General features: G+C 38.7%; 1 protein-coding gene across 1 annotated transcript; it reads right to left on the bottom strand.

The window, feature by feature from the left end:
- Positions 1-1,178: 1,178 nt before the first annotated feature.
- On the bottom strand, positions 1,179-20,396 carry LOC134795463 (uncharacterized). Its single transcript, XM_063767311.1, has 7 exons — positions 20,063-20,396; positions 18,596-18,757; positions 9,918-10,118; positions 7,962-9,717; positions 6,311-6,433; positions 5,858-6,032; positions 1,179-5,388 (listed from the first exon to the last, which is right to left on the bottom strand). Exons 1-7 carry the CDS (start codon positions 20,213-20,215, stop codon positions 5,304-5,306), a joined length of 2,655 nt encoding a protein of 884 aa, XP_063623381.1. The 5' UTR covers positions 20,216-20,396; the 3' UTR covers positions 1,179-5,303.
- Positions 20,397-20,671: the final 275 nt, after the last annotated feature.

The following is a 20,671-nucleotide window of genomic DNA, read 5'->3' as shown; positions in this document are numbered from 1 at the left end:
TAACTATATGTGATTCGCTGTACGTACGTTATAGCCATAACAGACTACCGCACAGCACCGCGACCTTGGTGCGGTCAAAATATATCTTTCTCGCTCCAACTTATAGCTACGTCCTTAACTCATGTACGTGTCATTACGGCTTTTAAGGACGCCTATGTGTGTGCAAGAGAAAGAGATTTATACACTGGACCAATTAGTACTATTCTGCGTCAATGCGGCTGTTTCATTTTGCATATATTCATAGAAGTTTTACGTTTAAAATAACACTTGCACAGTCTGGACTATCAAAATCGCTGCAGAGTTATCTTGGTCTAACTCCATCGTAAGCCCCCTCCAGACTATGCGCGTGAATCGCGGGCGAAGCCGCGAACGTGAGTGTGGAGTCGATATCGCTGTCTGCGAAAATCGACGCCACACTCGCGTTCGCGGCTTCGCGCCGCGATTCGCGCACGAGTGAGGAGGGGGCTATAGGCAAAGAGTAAAGTAATTGTATATCATAGGGCTTGGCGAAACACGGAAAAGCGCTGTACTGTAGCTCGCGCCAAATAATACATAGATATTCAAAAACTGTCGTAATATAAACTCTCACTCAGCAGCAAATACATATATCGACGCTTATCATGAATAGTGGCACAACTCAAAATGAAATGCTATTGCATTTAATATTCTATCTTTTACTGGTAAGATTTAAAATCGAACGGCATTTCGTTTTGTTTTATGCCACTATTCATGATAAGCAACGATATTATAGGGTCATTGCGCTAGTTTTCGCCCGGCTCTAGTTTTCGTTCACTTGACGAAATTTGAATAGAGTCAGACCAAGAATAGTCTGCAGCGGATTTGATAGCCCACGCAGTGAAAGTGTTATTTTAAACGTCAAACTTCTATGAAATTATGACGTATAAATGACACTTGCACTGCGTGGGCTATTAAATCCGCTGAAGACTTTTTTTGGTCCGACTTCTATAAACCTTCATTGCTGCACAAATTTGGACTTATTGCAATCCTTAATATCTAAACAATTTATCTATCTACATAAAAATCATATTTCTCAAGTATAACAAATTAAAAATGAAATGTATTATTTGCTAATCCGTCAAGTGGACGGAAACTGACGCTGGACAGTAAACTGACGCAATTACCCGAATCTTTAATAAAAGAAAACAATTGTTCTTGTGTATCTTTATTGGTTTAAAATACAGAATAAAACAACACTATTCTTCATTGTAATTGACTTACGATGAATAGGTACATATTAAAATATTAATGTATAACACACATACCTACTCCAACCAAATGTTACGTCTCTTCACTCCAAAATATATTAACTTGATTATTATACAGTTTACAACTGGACAACACATAAGAGCCGGCCGCTAAAATTGCACCAATTGCGAAGAGGAATAATAATATTTTTTCCTTAAAAAAGAATTCTTAAAAATAATATGAACGTAATAAAATAATATTTTAAATTTTTTTTCAACACACGAACGTGGGACTTATTGAACCGCTTTTAGGCTAATAATAATAACCCTAGATAATTAAACACGCGTGCTTATTTCATTATATTATAGCACTTAGTTATATTGTAATGTATGATAATCCGACTGATTGACCGAAGCGTAGCGAAGGTCTACGTTTTGACTCGAGCAATTTGCTTTCGTATGTCCGGATGTTCTCCTCTACAGGTCGCAATTCTTAACTGATTCTCATGAAATTTTGTGACCAGATTCTATGACTAAATATTTTTTTTTGTCAATCCCGTTTTTGGAAATTTTTAAAAATGGCGGAGTCGTGATACCTGTAGGGCTACCGCCAATACCGAAAATCGTCAATTGCGGGCATTTTTCTCTGTCACTCTAATTACGCCTTCATTGGAGTAAAAGAGTAAGATCCCCGCAATTTGCGAATTTCGGTTTTCGCGGTAGCCCCTCTGTCGCCTAAACAAATAGTCGTATCGATATCATAAGAGTTTTTTCTTTTTGAGACATGTTTACAGAGTTAATAGCAAAAAATGCAGAAAAAAATTATCGCTGGTTTAAGCGGTATTTAGATATTTAGTTTTGTATTTCCGGATGTTCTCCTCTACAGGTCGCAATTCTTAACCGATTCTCATGAAATTTTGTGACCAGATTCTATGACTAAATAAATTTTTTTTGTCAATCCGGTTTTTGGATTTTTTTTTAAAATGGCGGAGTCGTGATATCTGTCGCCTAAACAAATAGTCGTATCGATATCATAAGAGTTTTTTCTTTTTGAGACATGTTTACAGAGTTAATAGCAAAAAATGCAGAAAAAAATTATCGCTGGTTTAGGCGGTATTTAGATATTTAGTTTTGTATTTCCGGATGTTCTCCTCTACAGGTCGCAATTCTTAACCGATTCTCATGAAATTTTGTGACCAGATTCTATGACTAAATAAATTTTTTTTGTCAATCCGGTTTTTGGATTTTTTTTTTAAATGGCGGAGTCGTGATATCTGTCGCCTAAACAAATAGTCGTATCGATATCATAAGAGTTTTTTCTTTTTGAGACATGTTTACAGAGTTAATAGCAAAAAATGCAGAAAAAAATTATCGCTGGTTTAGGCGGTATTTAGATATTTAGTTTTGTATTTCCGGATGTTCTCCTCTACAGGTCGCAATTCTTAACCGATTCTCATGAAATTTTGTGACCAGATTCTATGACTAAATAAAAAAAAATTGTCAATCCGGTTCTTGGAAATTTTTAAAAATGGCGGAGTCGTGATACCTAGCGCTTAAACAAATAATCGTATCGATATCATAAGAGTTTTTTCTTTTTGATATATGTTTATAGATTAAATGTCCAAAAATTCAGAAAATTTGTATCGCTGGTTTTGGCGGTATTTAGATATTTCGTTTTTACTTGAGAATGAGTAGCTAAATTTCGTCAGCTTTAGTAAGAACTATCATGGCGCATTTTGCAAACGTTCGCTTTTTTTTGTTTGCATCTGGAGGTCCCTGGTTCCATCCCCAGTAATTGTATGCTGCTACACAACTTTTTGTATTTTTTATACTTAAATTTCGTATCAATTGTTGTTTTTTATTTTATTATTTTATTTTGAAAAAATGAAAAAAATCGTATTTTTTATTTATCAAGCGCGGGCTAAGCGTATTCGTTTAATTTTTGCAAGAGATGATGGCTTTTTGCGCTTTAAAGAAAATTTGATTCTTGAATATACGGCGCCATACCTTTGGCCTCTATGCTCGTCTAGATGGCGACACCATTTTATATTTAACAATTTTTACTCATATCAGTAAAAGAACATGGGTCAAAATCATATGGCGTTCTAAAAATAAAAAAAAATCATTTATCCATACATATATATATTTATTGATATTTTTTATTCATTTTCATTTTAATCCTGTATCGAAAGATGGCAGTAAATTTACAGCACTGATTTACAGTGACTACAAAATTTAGTACGACAATAACCCTCTACTATAGGGACCGTGCGCGTTGGAGGGTCTGCCATCTTGTGGTCTGAATCGGAAACATGTACATTGCCAAAGCAAGTTCTACCATCTACCGTTCTTGTAGGTACGTTTCCTTATGCATAGTATAGGTTCTGTCATCTTGTGGGCTACATCGGAAGCATAAACGTCACATTTACGCCTCACGCCAAAAATCTGACGGCTCCTATGCCGCCCCCTATAGTTCACGCACGCCCCCTATAGGGACCGTGCGCGTTGGAGGGCCTGCCATCTTGTGGCCTGAATCGGAAACATATGTGCACATGTACATTACCAAAGCAAGTGCTACCATCAACCGTTCTCGTAGGTACGTTTTCTTGTGCATAGTAGGTTCTGCCATGTTGTGGGCTACATCGGAATCATAAACTACACATCTACGCTTCGCGCCAAAGATCTGACGGCTCCTGTGCTGCCCCCTATAATTCATGCACGTCCCCTATAGTCTATTCTCTTTAGAATTTAGATTAGTTAGATATTTAAATTCTTACTCGACTAAAATTAAAAGCATGAAACTCCTTCTATTGCGACTCGAGGAGGAACAAAGACTGAAAAGACTGGCAAACCAAACGCGCACGAAGCTTCTCAGTTGCAGTTTACAGGCTAATTAAAAGGTAATGTTGGTTCCCTAACATAAGTAGAGTTAGACCAAGAAAAGTCTGCAGAGATTTTGACACTGGCACAAATAACATTGGCACTGCGTGTGCTGTCAAAATCTCTGCAGACTTTTCTTGGTCTAACTCTATCCACTTTTCTATACAATTAGTATGGCGACGTGGATACTTAAGTTGGGGCACCGACCGTACACTGACATCGGAATGATATTTTTATCATGTTATTTAGTAGTCATCGTGCGTCTCGCTTGCGCCAATACATGTACGGACAAGAACCAGCGAAATGCACGATAACTAAATGACATCAGTTAGACGTCATTCTGATATCAGTGTACGTTTGAATTGGCCTGTTAGCCAAAAATTGTTTCGTATGTCCATCTGTTCTACTCTACTGGTCGCATTTCTAAACCAATTCCCGAATTTTGTAAGCAGGTTCGATAGTTAAGGTTTTAATTGTCAAATTAGATTCTCTAAATTCTTCTAAACAACGAAGCCATACATTTACTCAGTTTTAAGCTCAGCTCGCGAGGTCTACAGCTCACAGAGCCACTAGTAATAATATGTATGAAAACGGAGCCTTCTTAAATTAGTAGAGTATAGTTTACAACTCTATTACTCGGGCGGCAGGGCCGAGGCGCCGGCAGGCAGTATGACAGATTTTAGTCTTTTACTAAATGTTTTAACAATTACAATTTGATTTATATAAAAGTTTTTTTCTCTCTCGCAAGTGTGTTGAAAAACGTCATATGAAAGGCGTGTGCATTGGCCATTACACACATCGGCTTTCTTATTGAGCGTTCGCTTTCAGCTCACGCGCACAATATCGCCTCGTGTGTAATGACAATGACCAACGTAGCACACTTGTATCACAATGTACTATTATTTATTTTATGTCCATTTTTTTGTACGTTATGGTATAACTTTAGACATGCAGACTCATAAACTTGGCATTAATTATAAATAAGAAAGAACACATACTTTTTAAACAAAAGAAATCACTACATTTAAACATTATATAAAGAAATAAAGATATTAAGTATATACATATAAATATTATCATACCACACATTTTGTAAGCATTAGCGTTTTCTGGCTTATTTTTGTTTTCGTATAAAAAGTTTAACTCAAACCCATACAGGTTTCAGTCTAATATTACTATATTAAGCTATGGACTATATTGGAGTTCATTGAACACTTGTTACACGGACAGAGACACAAAACTATTGTACTGTGCAATGTTGCGCTTTAGGATGTCAGCACAGAGCCCCAACACGCGCTCGAACCTGAAAAAACAATTACAAACATAAAACTTATTACAGATGTTGATAATAAATTGAATAAAAAATGTGATATAGGCTATTTTATTAATTTCTACGACTGCGTCGCCAGCCGCGGCTATGGATCACATTTGATAGTTAATAGTATACGTCAAATAATATAAAATGAGACCCATAAAAGTTCGTATTTCCACCATTGTTGATGTGCAATTGTGCACTATAGTATTGTTCTAAAAGATGGACGGCAAAGTCAACTTTGCTGGTTAAAAAATAAGTCGCGAAGTGCGTAGTTTATGGTCAATTAAAAATTAATTAGTTATTTGTTTTAGAAGGGGGCAAAGTTGTTGTTTGAACGCTCGTGCTAATATTGACACACGAGCAAGCGAAAAACTCCAAAACTGAACCACGAGCGTAGAGACTGGTCTGGTTTGAAGAACGGAATGTTAAGGTTGCGTGGTGTATTAGTGTAGAGTACCTGGCGCGGTCGAGCTTGACGCACTTGAGCGGGCCGGCGGCGCGCACGGTGGCGGCGCGCGGCCGGTCGAGCAGCAGCGCGATCTCGCCGAAGTAGTCCGAGGGGCCCAGGCGGCCCACCTCCACGGCCGCGCCTTCCGCCTGCCCGCTGCGTTGCTGCAGCACCACCGCCGTACCTACGCAATTAAACGTAATACTAGAGGTACGAATAAAAAAAAATTGTTAACTAGTGGCACTGTGAGCTACACTTTACGCGTCATGTATTAGAATTGAATATGGTGGGATGTAAAAGGAAAGGAAAACTAAGGAAAAGGTGGATGGATTGTGTGAGGCATGATATAAAAAGAAAGCAGGTAAATGATGAGATTACGAACGACAGAGATATATGGAAGAAAAATACATGCTGCGCCGATCCCAAACGCAAAAGATTACTACGTGTTAATCAATTAATTACCTTCAACAATAATATAAAAGTCGTCGCCAGGCTCGCCCTGGCGCACGATGGTCTCGCCCTCGGTGAACGACACGGGCTCCAGCGCGTCCGCGACCGTCAGCCGCTCCCATTTCTCTAAGCTTTCTGGAAAATCGAGAAAACCAGTTTAGCTCGATTATTTCTACAGGTCTTGCAAAAGAGAGCGGAGAATGGAACAAGTGATGTACGGATAGGCGGGTCATAGTTTTCTTTTCTGCCACTGGAAAGTTTCCAAAACTGCAAAAAATACGAAAACGTGTCATATTTTTGCATTTTTCCTTGCCACTGGCTCCCTGTGCTGTCACGGATTGCCCCGCCAGATCTCAGGAGGAAGGACGCCTTGCTTCGGGAAGTGTCTAAGATCCAAAACAACCCTAACCTACCATGTTACACGGAGTTTTTAAAGCCAACCAAGCAACGCCTCAAATCCAGAAATCCTTCGTGTAGCATCGCCAAAAACCTGGTCGATACCCATTTTAATATAAAACACGAGTGGACGAAATCTTGGGGCTTGTTAATGGCAGGAAAACTAGGATATGAAATTACGCCTGGCTCCAGAATAATGGGTTCGGACCAGACGAGACTGGTGCAAACTGAACAGACTCCGTTCTGGCCACGGTCGTTGCGCCTATTACAAACACCGCTGTGGGTGGGTGGACTCCCCGGCCTGCGGCTGCGGTGCGGAAGCCCAGACCATCCAGCATATAATCCAAGACTGCCCTATAACGCGCTATGTCGCCGGTCCTCCCGAAGACCTGATCACCCTGAGCGACGAAGCCATAAAGTGGCTGAATGGTCTTAGTGTAGACATCTGATTGTATTTGTTTCTATTTTTATAATGTGTTTGCCATACGACTAAATAAATAATGGAGATTATAATTTTCCGTTCCCAAAATATAAATTAACACGAAATTTTCCAGAAATTTATGAGCACGTTTTCAACTTTGAGGAATTCTTTTTTGCAGCTTATTTGTGTGCAAGTAGTTAAACCCAATACGTTTTGATCTGAGGACGGGTTGAGTACACGGTGGCAGCGCGATGCGGTCATGTTCTGTGTGGCCGCGCGCATGCATCACTCACGAGACTCGTGCCACTGACTATAAATTAAGAAGCATCAAATACATAAGGTTTAATCTACCAGGAATAAGTAGTTTTAGTTATATTTTCTTACCTTTTAGGAGTCGCAGTGGAACTCCCAGAGCTTGATGAGCATCTTTCATGTAGTTACCGATTATGGAGACGCGCGATAGAAACTCAATAGACACATAGAGCTCTGCCCGAGGAAAATAGTTGCTGCAGCATTGCGCTATCTATACTTTGAGCATAAATAGTCACAACCTCACAACCAGATAAAAACAAGATAGAAAGTGCTCTGCCTGGGTAAAGTAGTGCCTGTCCTATTGCGCTATCTAAATATGCCCGAAAAAATGGAGGGAACAAAATGTATTCTGTGTTTGTATTTTCCCATCAATTCGGGTAGAATGCGTCGAAGTCGTCCCGCCATCTCCTTCACGGTCTGTCTGCACCATCCATGGCCTTCCTTGGGTCTCACTCAGTAAGAGGGTCGAGGAGAGGCCTCAACAATGGGACACTAAATAAGGCTAATGAAAAAAGATAAAAATAGTATTAGTACCTAGTATGGAGACGCGCGACAGGAACTCGTCGTACATCTTGCGCTTGCGGATGGTGGAGCCCATGAGGATGCGGCGGTAGGAGTCGCGGTCGAGCCCCCACAGCTTGAGCGCGGTGCGCGCGCGCACGGTGGCGGCGCGCGGCGTGCCGTAGATGAGCGCCAGCTCGCCGAAGATATAAATAGTATTAGTACCTAGTATGGAGACGCGCGACAGGAACTCGTCGTACATCTTGCGCTTGCGGATGGTGGAGCCCATGAGGATGCGGCGGTAGGAGTCGCGGTCGAGCCCCCACAGCTTGAGCGCGGTGCGCGCGCGCACGGTGGCGGCGCGCGGCGTGCCGTAGATGAGCGCCAGCTCGCCGAAGATATAAATAGTATTAGTACCTAGTATGGAGACGCGCGACAGGAACTCGTCGTACATCTTGCGCTTGCGGATGGTGGAGCCCATGAGGATGCGGCGGTAGGAGTCGCGGTCGAGCCCCCACAGCTTGAGCGCGGTGCGCGCGCGCACGGTGGCGGCGCGCGGCGTGCCGTAGATGAGCGCCAGCTCGCCGAAGATATAAATAGTATTAGTACCTAGTATGGAGACGCGCGACAGGAACTCGTCGTACATCTTGCGCTTGCGGATGGTGGAGCCCATGAGGATGCGGCGGTAGGAGTCGCGGTCGAGCCCCCACAGCTTGAGCGCGGTGCGCGCGCGCACGGTGGCGGCGCGCGGCGTGCCGTAGATGAGCGCCAGCTCGCCGAAGATATAAATAGTATTAGTACCTAGTATGGAGACGCGCGACAGGAACTCGTCGTACATCTTGCGCTTGCGGATGGTGGAGCCCATGAGGATGCGGCGGTAGGAGTCGCGGTCGAGCCCCCACAGCTTGAGCGCGGTGCGCGCGCGCACGGTGGCGGCGCGCGGCGTGCCGTAGATGAGCGCCAGCTCGCCGAAGATATAAATAGTATTAGTACCTAGTATGGAGACGCGCGACAGGAACTCGTCGTACATCTTGCGCTTGCGGATGGTGGAGCCCATGAGGATGCGGCGGTAGGAGTCGCGGTCGAGCCCCCACAGCTTGAGCGCGGTGCGCGCGCGCACGGTGGCGGCGCGCGGCGTGCCGTAGATGAGCGCCAGCTCGCCGAAGATATAAATAGTATTAGTACCTAGTATGGAGACGCGCGACAGGAACTCGTCGTACATCTTGCGCTTGCGGATGGTGGAGCCCATGAGGATGCGGCGGTAGGAGTCGCGGTCGAGCCCCCACAGCTTGAGCGCGGTGCGCGCGCGCACGGTGGCGGCGCGCGGCGTGCCGTAGATGAGCGCCAGCTCGCCGAAGATATAAATAGTATTAGTACCTAGTATGGAGACGCGCGACAGGAACTCGTCGTACATCTTGCGCTTGCGGATGGTGGAGCCCATGAGGATGCGGCGGTAGGAGTCGCGGTCGAGCCCCCACAGCTTGAGCGCGGTGCGCGCGCGCACGGTGGCGGCGCGCGGCGTGCCGTAGATGAGCGCCAGCTCGCCGAAGATATAAATAGTATTAGTACCTAGTATGGAGACGCGCGACAGGAACTCGTCGTACATCTTGCGCTTGCGGATGGTGGAGCCCATGAGGATGCGGCGGTAGGAGTCGCGGTCGAGCCCCCACAGCTTGAGCGCGGTGCGCGCGCGCACGGTGGCGGCGCGCGGCGTGCCGTAGATGAGCGCCAGCTCGCCGAAGCTGCCGCCCTCGCCGATGCCCGTCACCGGCTCGCCGTTCACCAGCACCTACAACCGACGACGCTAATTTTCGTAATTGTGTATTTTGGGGCCGCGGCAGGATGAGTAATAGGTACCACGTCGACTTAGACTAATTCATTCCATATTAACAAGGGCTTATAATAGGTAACACATTCGCTGCCATCCCTAACACGCAAGGTGTGTTCATTTTGTAATGGAAATGGAAGTTGGAAATCACCAATACCCACCTCGACTTCGCCCGAGTGTATAATATAGAAGTTGTCGCCCTCGTCCCCCTGCCGTATGACGGTCTCGCCGGGGAGAAACTGGACCGGGAACATAGCGTCGAACATGTCCGCCCGCTCCGACTCGTCCAGATGTGTGAACAGCACGTTGGAAGCGATGGCACGGGACAGGGCACCCATAGTCTTGTAATCTTTTGGCACCACCTATAGTTAGATTAGAACAGTGATTTTACCGCACGTGCACGTACACGCACCCGGTGTGCACAGGCCTTAAAGGCCTGGCGTGCGTGTGCGTAGACGTGCACGTGGGCGTAGTAATATACAGATCCTTATGAGAGATGGCACACCGCTTGCGTGACGTGTGCGTGCATGTCTACGCACACGCAGCCGGTGTACCATCATCTGGCCTTAAGTATGTTTATTATGTTGTTTGTTGCTTATTATTACTTTTAAAGTTGAGGCAGAAAAAATATACTTACAACAGCATTTGAACGTCCGTGTCACGACATCGTAAACTCGCATGAAATGAAATCGCATGAAGGCTAATATTAATAGATCGTGGCCGTCTTTAGCGGTCAAAGGATTAATATGTAGTTTTATATTTATAGTTTTACTGTCTCGATAAAATAGATGTGCCAATTGATCGTAACTCTAATTCACTAATAGGCATTCCTAAGGCTAAATAAATATCAATTCATCAATCAATCTAAATTAAGATGTTACAACATTGTTTACAATGTACTATTTAACATCCTAGCTAGACAATCGCTTGCAAGCTATAAATGTTTAAGCAACAATGACGCTACGTCAAAAGCGCGCCACGAACGTCAATAATAAACAACTAATGGACGCTTACAATCTACCGTAAAAGGATGCTGATATTCTCCGACAGCTATTAGCATTTAGCATGATATAATGGATTGGGTGAAAAGGGTATTTAAAATTCTGTATAGGGGTGATATCATTTTAATAAAAACAAGGAATTTTAAAGTAAACAATACTAAGGATAAACTTCACAATAAGGAAAAGAGTTGGTTTAACACTGTCCCAGGCCAATATTTATTTCTTGATAATGATAGAGTGAATTATTTATGATCGCACTGGAAACCTAGTGGTTATTAAAATAAGTCTTCCAGCTAAATAAAGGACGCTTATATCAGGAAAATTGTATTTTTAGGTTTTGAAAAGATGTGTCCTGTTTTAGGACTTAAATCTTCTCGGGTCAGTGCCGTAGCTTGTAGGGTTAGAGCCGGTGTGCAGCTGCGGCATTGTAATATGCCTACTTGAAAAATAAACATTGGTAAATTTATCAAAATTAGCTATAATATGACTTCTTTGTTAACCAAATCTCGAATTAAAAAAAAGCGCGATAGAAACAAGTAATGGAAAACAAAGTATGAAGCCTATGAAGGACTTTTGAGTAGGCTATCTGGAATAGACGTGCGCGCCGCCGCGGCGCGCCGCCGCCATATGGAGTCAGCGCGCCGCCGCCGCCGCCGGTAGTTTAAAATTCGCGCCGAATATTTTTTTATAAGACAGTATTATGCAGCGTTAAAATATGTAATAGGTTATAGTCCGATAAGAAATAGTTGAAAATTATTGCGGGCGTGACTTCCGACGTAACTCTTACGTTTTTGACGTAGAATAGGTACTAACTTAAACATGGCAATAATTTAGTACGGATAGTTTTTGGTTACTTATATAATTTTATTTCTACTATTTTATGTCGCACCAACACCATACTAACTATTTCTTATGTGGCAGTATGATTTACATAAAAATGTGTTGTATGTATGGGTAAAACGGGTAAAACACATTTATAAAGTATAATGTCCAGTGTTTTAACCGTTGTCGATTACACGGCACTTTTGCTAAGTCCAGTATGTTGGACATTGCCAAGTATGCGAAGAGTAAAATTATAAAATTTTCTGGTAGTTTTTATGGTAAATAAATTAAACAGAGGGATGTTAGGTGTTGCAAAACGTTTTTACTTGTCGTATTACAACGTAATGAACCAAATAGATAAAACAATATATTTACGGATTTTTTTTCCTGTGCGTTCATCGAGACACCAAGAGACAGACCCGATTTCATTTGAGAAATTTCTTCCGAAAATATTGACTAAATTGCCTGCATTATTGTAAAAACCATTGCTCAGATGTTGCTGCATCCTACGATACCCCGCCAAGTTTGATTTAATGTTTAATAACTGAAGTCAATTACTGGTAAAATTTTGTCAGATACGATCTATAAAGTTTTTGGAAAAATATAATAATAATAGGTTTTACTTTAAATCATAACATAAGTTGACATTATCAGTAAGTATATTTGTAATTAAAAAATTCAATGATTCTATAAGTATTTATTAAAAAAAACATGAATTTGACAAAAAAAATCCTTATGCACATAAAGTGCTGTATGTATACTCGGCAACGTCCAAAATACTGGACGTCTTTTCATTATGCGGCGTATCTTTTTATTTACACCGAACCTGGCAACATCCAACATTTTTTTTTTGTTAATAATTTATTAATTACAGTGAAACCTGGTTAATTGGCACCTGGATAAATGGAAAACCTCAATAATTGCAACCAAAAGTCCGGTCCCGGTCCCTTGAGACCAAAGGGCCTCTATAATTGAAATTTTGGAACCTCTATAATTGCAATTTAGATTTTAGAGCTTTTCGTAATTTTGCCTCTGTAATTGACCACGTCGCAACTAAGACCTCTATAATTGACACTGTGCTAAAAAAATCCGTTATTTTTGCTCTCCTTTTTACCTCTATTATTGAAACGAGTCTTACTTATTACCTCTGTAATTGAAATAATGTAGTTGTAGACAGCAGAAACAATATTTTAATAGCAATGATCATTTTATTTATATCTTCATCCAGAATTCAATTTATTTATTGGGTATCTATCACAGCCTGTAGTAGGTGAAATATTTTTTATTAAATCAAAAACAAAGTATGCTTTTTACATTCCAATAAAACTTTCTTCTACAATTCAAGGGATTTTTTTAAACCCAAATGATTAATAAGAAAATAAAGTAGTAATTAATGTAGTGTGAAAGTGCAAGTATAGAAGCTATATATAGACCAGAAACCCAGAACGTAAGCGTGTAAATCTACTTTCAATGGTTATTTGCACCTCCATAAAAGAAATTTGTCAGAACGCAACCTCTATTAATGAAAACCTCTATAATTGACACAACGATTTTTTGAACCTCGTTAATTGACACGACCTGCTTAAATGAAAAACCTGGTTAATTGACAAAAAATGGCCGATCCCTTGAGATTGCAATTATCCAGGTTCCACTGTATTATAATTATGTATAATTCAATTTAATGCTTATATTCCTATGTGTCATGTTTGGTGTATACTGTAAGTGACATTATAATAAATAAAATATTTGACATAGGTACTTACCTATGTTTTTTTCGAAACTATTATAAATAGATTTTTTCATGATTTTTCTACAATAAACGACCACATAATAAGATAATAACACCAAAAAAATTATACTAACACAGTTTTTTGAGATTTTATTTTCTTGTCGATTTAAGGGTTAAGGTGGATGTCTAGGGATGGGATGCCGATTATCAGCCAAAAGATGGCGTCAGTGTGCACGAATTGTGGATTTTCACCGTTTCTCCCAAAATATAAACAGTTTCATAAGATGTGTTGATATTGGCGAAAACAATAAAAAATATTACGTCCAAATCGAAACATGTTATACTCAACAGTGTCTAATCTAAATAATCAGAGAACAAAATTGCAAAATATTGCAATATCTTGCATTCACGCACACTCACATACCTAAAGTCAGTGTCTAATGTCAGTAGATTTGTAATGTTACAGTAAAGTAACCTAGAGGGCGCAGTGCAGCGCATGAATATTTTTAGGAAGAACAATTTAGAATTTAAATTCTTATTTGAGACATTGACAAGTAACTTAGAACCAACTGATACGTATTTTCAGACGTTGATTGTCATGTGCTTGTGGCACCCACAACATCTGTTTTGAATAAATTTTAGCTAGAGTATCAATGAATCTGGATTCAAATCCCGTCAGTGCCTAATTTTTTTTTATTTTTTTATAAAAAGTTTTATAGATTATATGTTTTTATTCTTATTATCAATTGAAAATGACGCAAATTATTTTACCTAAAATTACAAAAACGCTTTTAATGTTAGCTTAGTACAGTCGCCATCAGATATATCGGGGCTAGGGTTTGCAATATCCGCCCTTTTTTTGTATCCGGATATTTCGAATATTAATTATTTTACTATCCGGATAAAACGGCTAATTCGAATACTTGCTTTTTATTTAACAAAACTCACATGAACTTTACAAAAAGTTTAATAGAATAAAATTTTACGTATAATAAGGTTGCGTAACAGCAAGTGTTAAGGTATTTTTAGGAGTTCTACCTATTCGTCGAAATTTTACTGTCCGAATTTGACTAGGAAAAATATTTCACTGAAGCCTAGCCTAATATTTGACTGATTTTGTTGACTGTGACAATCAACCTTCGGCAAATTTTATTTATGAGAACGGTATTATTTGCTTTAGTTTTGCAAACGGAATCGGCTGAGTCAAACTATATTTGTAACAATTTATAGTTTATGGAGATACTTCAACCCTCCGCTTAATATTGGCAGCCTGCACTGCGAAATTCATTTGTTAAGTGACTTCAGATGATCACAATAAATTTGGCGTTATTTCATGTAAATTTTACAACCATGAATTATAATTATAGTCAAACTCTTCTTCAGTTAAGAAATTGGCGTCTCATTAACATATGGTACTGGCCGTGGTTTTGATGATATTTCGAAAATCGAATACGTCTTCTAACTGTTGAGACAGTCTCTTCTTGTTGAGATATTACATTGCATTTAAGGTCAATCAAGGTTTTAATTACAGATTTATTCAAATGCAGAATGCTAAAACTCTCTTATCATATCTGCTAAACAGCTACTACATCTCGCTCGACAGTTCAATATCAACCAAAGTCCTCCGTTGGACCCATTTTAGTTATTTTCGCACGTTATTAATAATGTATTCAGACGCTAACATTAATGCAGCTCAGCGCGTTTGACAGGAACACGGTACAAGTACATTCAAAGTTACTTTGTACGTTTTATGGAGCTAGGTCGATCTGCATAAGATTGTTCCCAAATATTAAAAAAAATAAAGGAGTAGTCGGCAATCAAGGAACACTTAAACAGTTTTTATTAAACAGTTTTTATTCCGTAAAAATGTATCCATATAAATAAATAAATCAACCGACATCGTTTACGTTATAATTTTCAACGTTTTAAAAATAGTTTTCTTAAAAATTCGAATGTAATTTTTGTCATAAATGGTATTCGAATTATTCGTTTTATCCGGATATCAACCTCATCTAAATCCGGATAGTAAATTGGACGGATATCCGGATAAAACGGTTATCCGGATTGCAAGCCCTAATCGGGGCGGATAAGGCGCTCACAAGTATCTGAACACGCCTCTATTGTCAAGGCGTTAGAGTGCGTGTTCAGATATTTTTGAGCACCTCGGACCCTCCGATATATCTGATGGCGACTGTATTAACACTACTAAGTAAGCTGGCGTGTGAGTCACATTTCTGGGGAAGTAATGAGAAACAGAATAGTGTTCTTTAAACACAATATAATATTGTGATTATGATGGGATGCGAACTCGTTTAATTGCCTATATATGGTTGCACATAGAAGCGCTGATGGCCTAGCGGTAAGAGCGTGCGACTTTCAATCCGCAGGTCGCGGGTTCAATCCCCGGCTCACCCGGCGTACCAATGAGTTTTTCGGAACTTATGTACGAAATAATAATTTGTATTTCGCTTAGATCCCCACGTTACAGGCTAAACCTAGTGTGGGGATCAATGTAGGTACTGCCCCTCTGTAATTCAAGTTGTCAAATAAATATACATATTTAGAATTTTTTGAATTTTAGTTTATGTTGTAGGTAGTTTTAGCTTTATGTAGTTTTTAATTTTAGTTCATATATTTTTTTGTTTATATTACATATTGTATTTCCTACTAAACTTTTCGTATCATTATCATCTGTTCTTCAATTAAAATTCTTTTTTTAAATATCCATTGATATTTGCCAGTCGCATAAGGTAATAAAAAGCAAAAAAAAAGAAATAAAATAAATAAATAAAAACAAAAATAATTCAGTCTTTGTTCGTGATTTGAACTCGGCAACGCTGTTCAACTTAGACTTATACTCAATAGCTAGAAGCCACTAGACCATTTGACCATAGTAGATCCGGGCGAAACATGCCTTCTTATTATATTTAAGTAACCCATTACTGTCAAAAATATCAAGTTTGAAATAGAATTTTTCATTGTCGACTTACCGACATCCGAACGTTGCGAGCATGTTGCCTTATCAAACCATTTGGCAACGTCGCCCAGGGAATAACTAGAAATCTTCTAAAAATGTATGTCCTTTTATATTTTGATATTTATGATTATAAATTTATGACGATTTTTTATGCTGCAAATTGATTAAATTATTAAGAGAAAAATGCTTGCAAAGAAAACAAAATATATCCGTTTTCATTTCTCATGCTTTGAAAGAGGGTCATTGTTATTCTAAAAGTTGTGCAGAAAATGATACGTTTCTGCACTGGAGCATTTTTGGTTCCAATTCCAAGTACGATTTTTTTTACGATAAGCAATTGAAATTTGGGTATAAATGGATTTTTCATATAATTTCCATTCTGATAGTTGACTCCCCATTCCATAAATAACGATACTTTTGGCTAAATTGTTAATTGAAAGTATCCTAAAAAAATACTATAAAAACTATTTATACTTAGTCATGTTTTAAAAAAAGCACATGCATTTTACTTTCCTTGTATGCGAAGTGTTTAACTCGGGTGAAAGGCATCATTTCTGCCGAGGTGATCATTGATGATTTCGGCAGAAATGATCCCTTGGTTAACAATCTACTATTGTTATGCGCAAGCAGAACATATAGAATCTTGTTTATTTACAAGAAGATGACATTTTGCTCCCAATATATATTTTTGAGAAAAATATAGCTACTTTAGTTTAAAAATCATTGTAAGAATAAATATAGGCTTCCAGAGAACATTTATTTATATTTCTGCCGAGACGAAAACAGAATTCACAAGGCTTTTCGGTGGACGACTGTTACGCGAATGATTGTTTGGACTGACCTTTAATTCTATTAAATGTATAGTTATATAAATGTATTTTAATGATTTTATGACATGATTTTATGAAATGCATTTTATGACATGATTTTATGAAATGCATTTTATGACATGTCAGAATATAATAATTATGATTTAATCGTAACTTAATTTAATATTTTATTTATTTGAATTGTATTGATAATTTTTATATTGTTTTATTTTATTTTAATGAATTGTAATTTAATTGAAATTGACCTAATTAATTAATAACCCTTTGACATGTCAAGTTTGTAACTTTATGAATAAATGAATATGAATATGAATAATATATAATATAAGTTATATTACATGGGAATTAAATTATATCAGAAAAAGGAGACTCTTAAATGAGTATACTCATAACATGCTTTGTGCATTAAATTTATCTCCCTCTATTGAGTGAAGATAAAACAAAATACACAGGTAACCTGTGTTCCGGTTTTAAAATGCCATCTGTTACACCTTTGATAAATTAAAAATGATTGGTTGTCAAAGAAGTCGCCATGTTAGAATTACACCTATACTATAAGCATCACTCACACAAACAAGCAATGGGGCAAAATTTTACTAATTTTCAAAGGCTTTTTTCTTAAAAATATTAATCAATTTCTAGTATTTTGTTACTTTGGCGCAGTAAGAAATATATATACTACCCAAACATTACGTATTCAAGTGAAGACACCCTACAGAATAGTAGTGAGTTAACAAGAAAGTTTGTATGAAATTCGAGCAAGTAGAACCACCTTAAGCGTGGCTTTTCATTATACGTCTTAGGGCTTGTGCACAAATAACGCGAGGTTCGATAGGAGGGGTGGGGGTCACGAAAAGATCACGACGGATCACGTTGGGGGAGGGGGGGTATAAGGAGACCTCACGTGTATTTTTCTACAGTGAACGAAACTAAGAAAAAATACCTACCACATGAGTAGATTTCTTTTTCTCGGTTTCGTCTAACATAAATCTTCACTCCGCACTTCAAAATAGCGAGTCTATTTTACGAAATTTTGAAGCGCGTGGCCTTAACCAATCGGATAGAAAAACTTCAAAAAAATACACATGAGGTTATGTGGGGTAGGGGGGGTAGCCAAAAACCTCACCAAATATCACCAATGGGGAGGGGGGGTCAAAAATTAGCCGAAAACACTTCGCGTGATTTGTGCACAAACCCTTAATATTGAAAAGCTGAAAAATCCCACGCCGCCGGCGTTACGCCGCCGCCGTGGATTTTTTCGTGGCGCGCCGCCGCCCGATTTTTTACGACCGGCGCGCACGTCTAATCTGGAACCAACGGAATCAAAATACAACCCATGACCTCTATCATTTGGCAAATGGAGATGGTCGAAAAAGCTCTGAGTAGTTGAAGGATGGAGCAATTGCACAAAAGATTCCTATGAGTCAAAGTGTATCCGCAAGGGTTCCCATAAGATAAGATAAGTGATGTAAAATCTGACCTTTTTAACATAACTAGTAACATCCTCCTCTGTCATGGGCTCCGCGCTGATGCCGCCGCGGCGCCGCGGCAGCTGCCCGCCGGGCACGGGCAGAGGTGACAGTTCTCCATCTGCTTCCCCTTCAGATGCAGCCGCAGCTGCTGCAGCCGCTTTCACTTGCTCCTGTAATTATAACAAAAACTTGTTGGTCCATAAAAAATATTTATCGTTAAATTAACACACTTGCAAATATAGTTTATCAATTTCAATAACACAATTATGGATTACGCCTCTTATAGGCTCTAATGTCGTTGGCGAGGCTGAACTAGGTCTTAAAGAATCTTTTGCAGCTCTTACAAGTTGGCCCCTTGCAAAAAACCAGTTAACAAACTAAGTAGTTCATTAGGATAGGATAAAGAACTAAAATCACTACAGTTTATACTATTATATAGTTGATGTGCATATTGAGTGCTAATAAATATGAAATAAAAAAACTATTAATACATACAGCCATGTCACACAGATTAAAAGTGATATTTAACAACACAAAGTTGGTTGAACATTTTTTCACCAAGTTACATTTTCCTCAAAATCATCAACAATGTAGAGCAAACTTCATGATTCACATATTTGGTTTCAGTTTACATTGGTTCATGCAACATACTAATTTAATTAACACATTGGTCTGCCAGTGCCAATATCATTATATTTCCTTTAAGGCCAATTTGAGCTATTTTTTAATGCCTTTTAGTTGAATATTGTTTAATATATACAGTGGTACTACTAAACGAAATTAATAACTAGCTTAAATCTAAAATAGGCCCTTGAGGCATTGTACCAAGGATGCTAGCCGCATTTCCTCGCTGTATCACAATCCTGATATGTTGTGCGAGGTAGCCGCCAGCTCTTCGCATTTGAGCTATTCATATTAGTATCAGTAAAGTTCATGTCAGTATGTCATTTTCCTTTCGTTTATTACATGCAAATTGACTAATTTTACCTTTCCTAGAATTGGCTGCCTATAATTCCTAGTCTTTGTTGTATCTTATATTTCAGGCCCCAAAAATTTTTTTTTATTAAAATAAAATTTAAATTTTGACTGAATTTGAATTTGACTACTTGTCTGCCATTCAATGACCTACACCCCTTTCCAATAGATATCATCACTAAATAATGTATGATCCACTAAAGTAGACTACACGTTATCATATTGTCTTTTATCCTAATCTTGTCACTCCTATCAGACTTTGTGACATTCCCTGATAAGAATCTTGGTATAAACAAAACTTTAAATAGGGAAAAAATATAATTAATTTAAAAGTTTTTTTAATAATTATTAGAATAGTGGGGATTATTAAGTACATACATTGTCTTAAACAAACCGTGTTGGGTTTAGTAATAGAAAGATTTAATAGCTGGAATTTTGTATCAGCTAAAATGATTTAAGAAAATTTTTACATGTTCCAGCTAAATACCATATCGACTTACCCGTTCCAATTTTTGAAAATATTGTCTGAGAAACGTAACTGGATTTTCTGGCTTATTAACACAAAGCTGTACAATACAATCTTTTAATAACAATTGAATGTTATGGCTTTGAATGTAACTTTCACATTCGTGTAAACAGTGTTCTTCCTCCATTTCTGAAATTATCTATCCATAAAATACTATTCATAAAATAAAAATAGTTCATAGCATAATCAATAAAACTGAATTATTTCTGATATTTTATATACAATAAGGGTTCTTCATTCTTCGATCGAAATTATGAAATTGAGTGGAAATTGATGAAAGTGAAAAGCAGAAATGTCAAAATGTCAGCCAGCTTTTACCCACAGATAACCATTAAAAAATACTGTAGGGGTAAGGTTAGTACAAGTTACACATCGTAAAAAAATGATTCAGACAGTGTACACACGTGTTTACGATCCTATATGTATAGTCTGTGAAGCCATTTCCATCTATAGAAAAAAGGGGAAAATTTAAAAATATGTAGGCGCGAAGGCTTATCAATGCATAGAAAATTTTAATTTCGCACCGTTCGCACCTTTTCTAGTGACAAAGTTGTTTAACAGGCTATAAATTATAAGGGGATAT

This window comes from Cydia splendana, chromosome 12 (genome assembly GCF_910591565.1).
Source record: "Cydia splendana chromosome 12, ilCydSple1.2, whole genome shotgun sequence".
NCBI classification, from domain to species: domain Eukaryota; kingdom Metazoa; phylum Arthropoda; class Insecta; order Lepidoptera; family Tortricidae; genus Cydia; species Cydia splendana.
The sequence above is the reverse complement of the archived record's forward strand: the minus strand, read 5'-3'. Positions and strand labels throughout refer to the sequence as shown.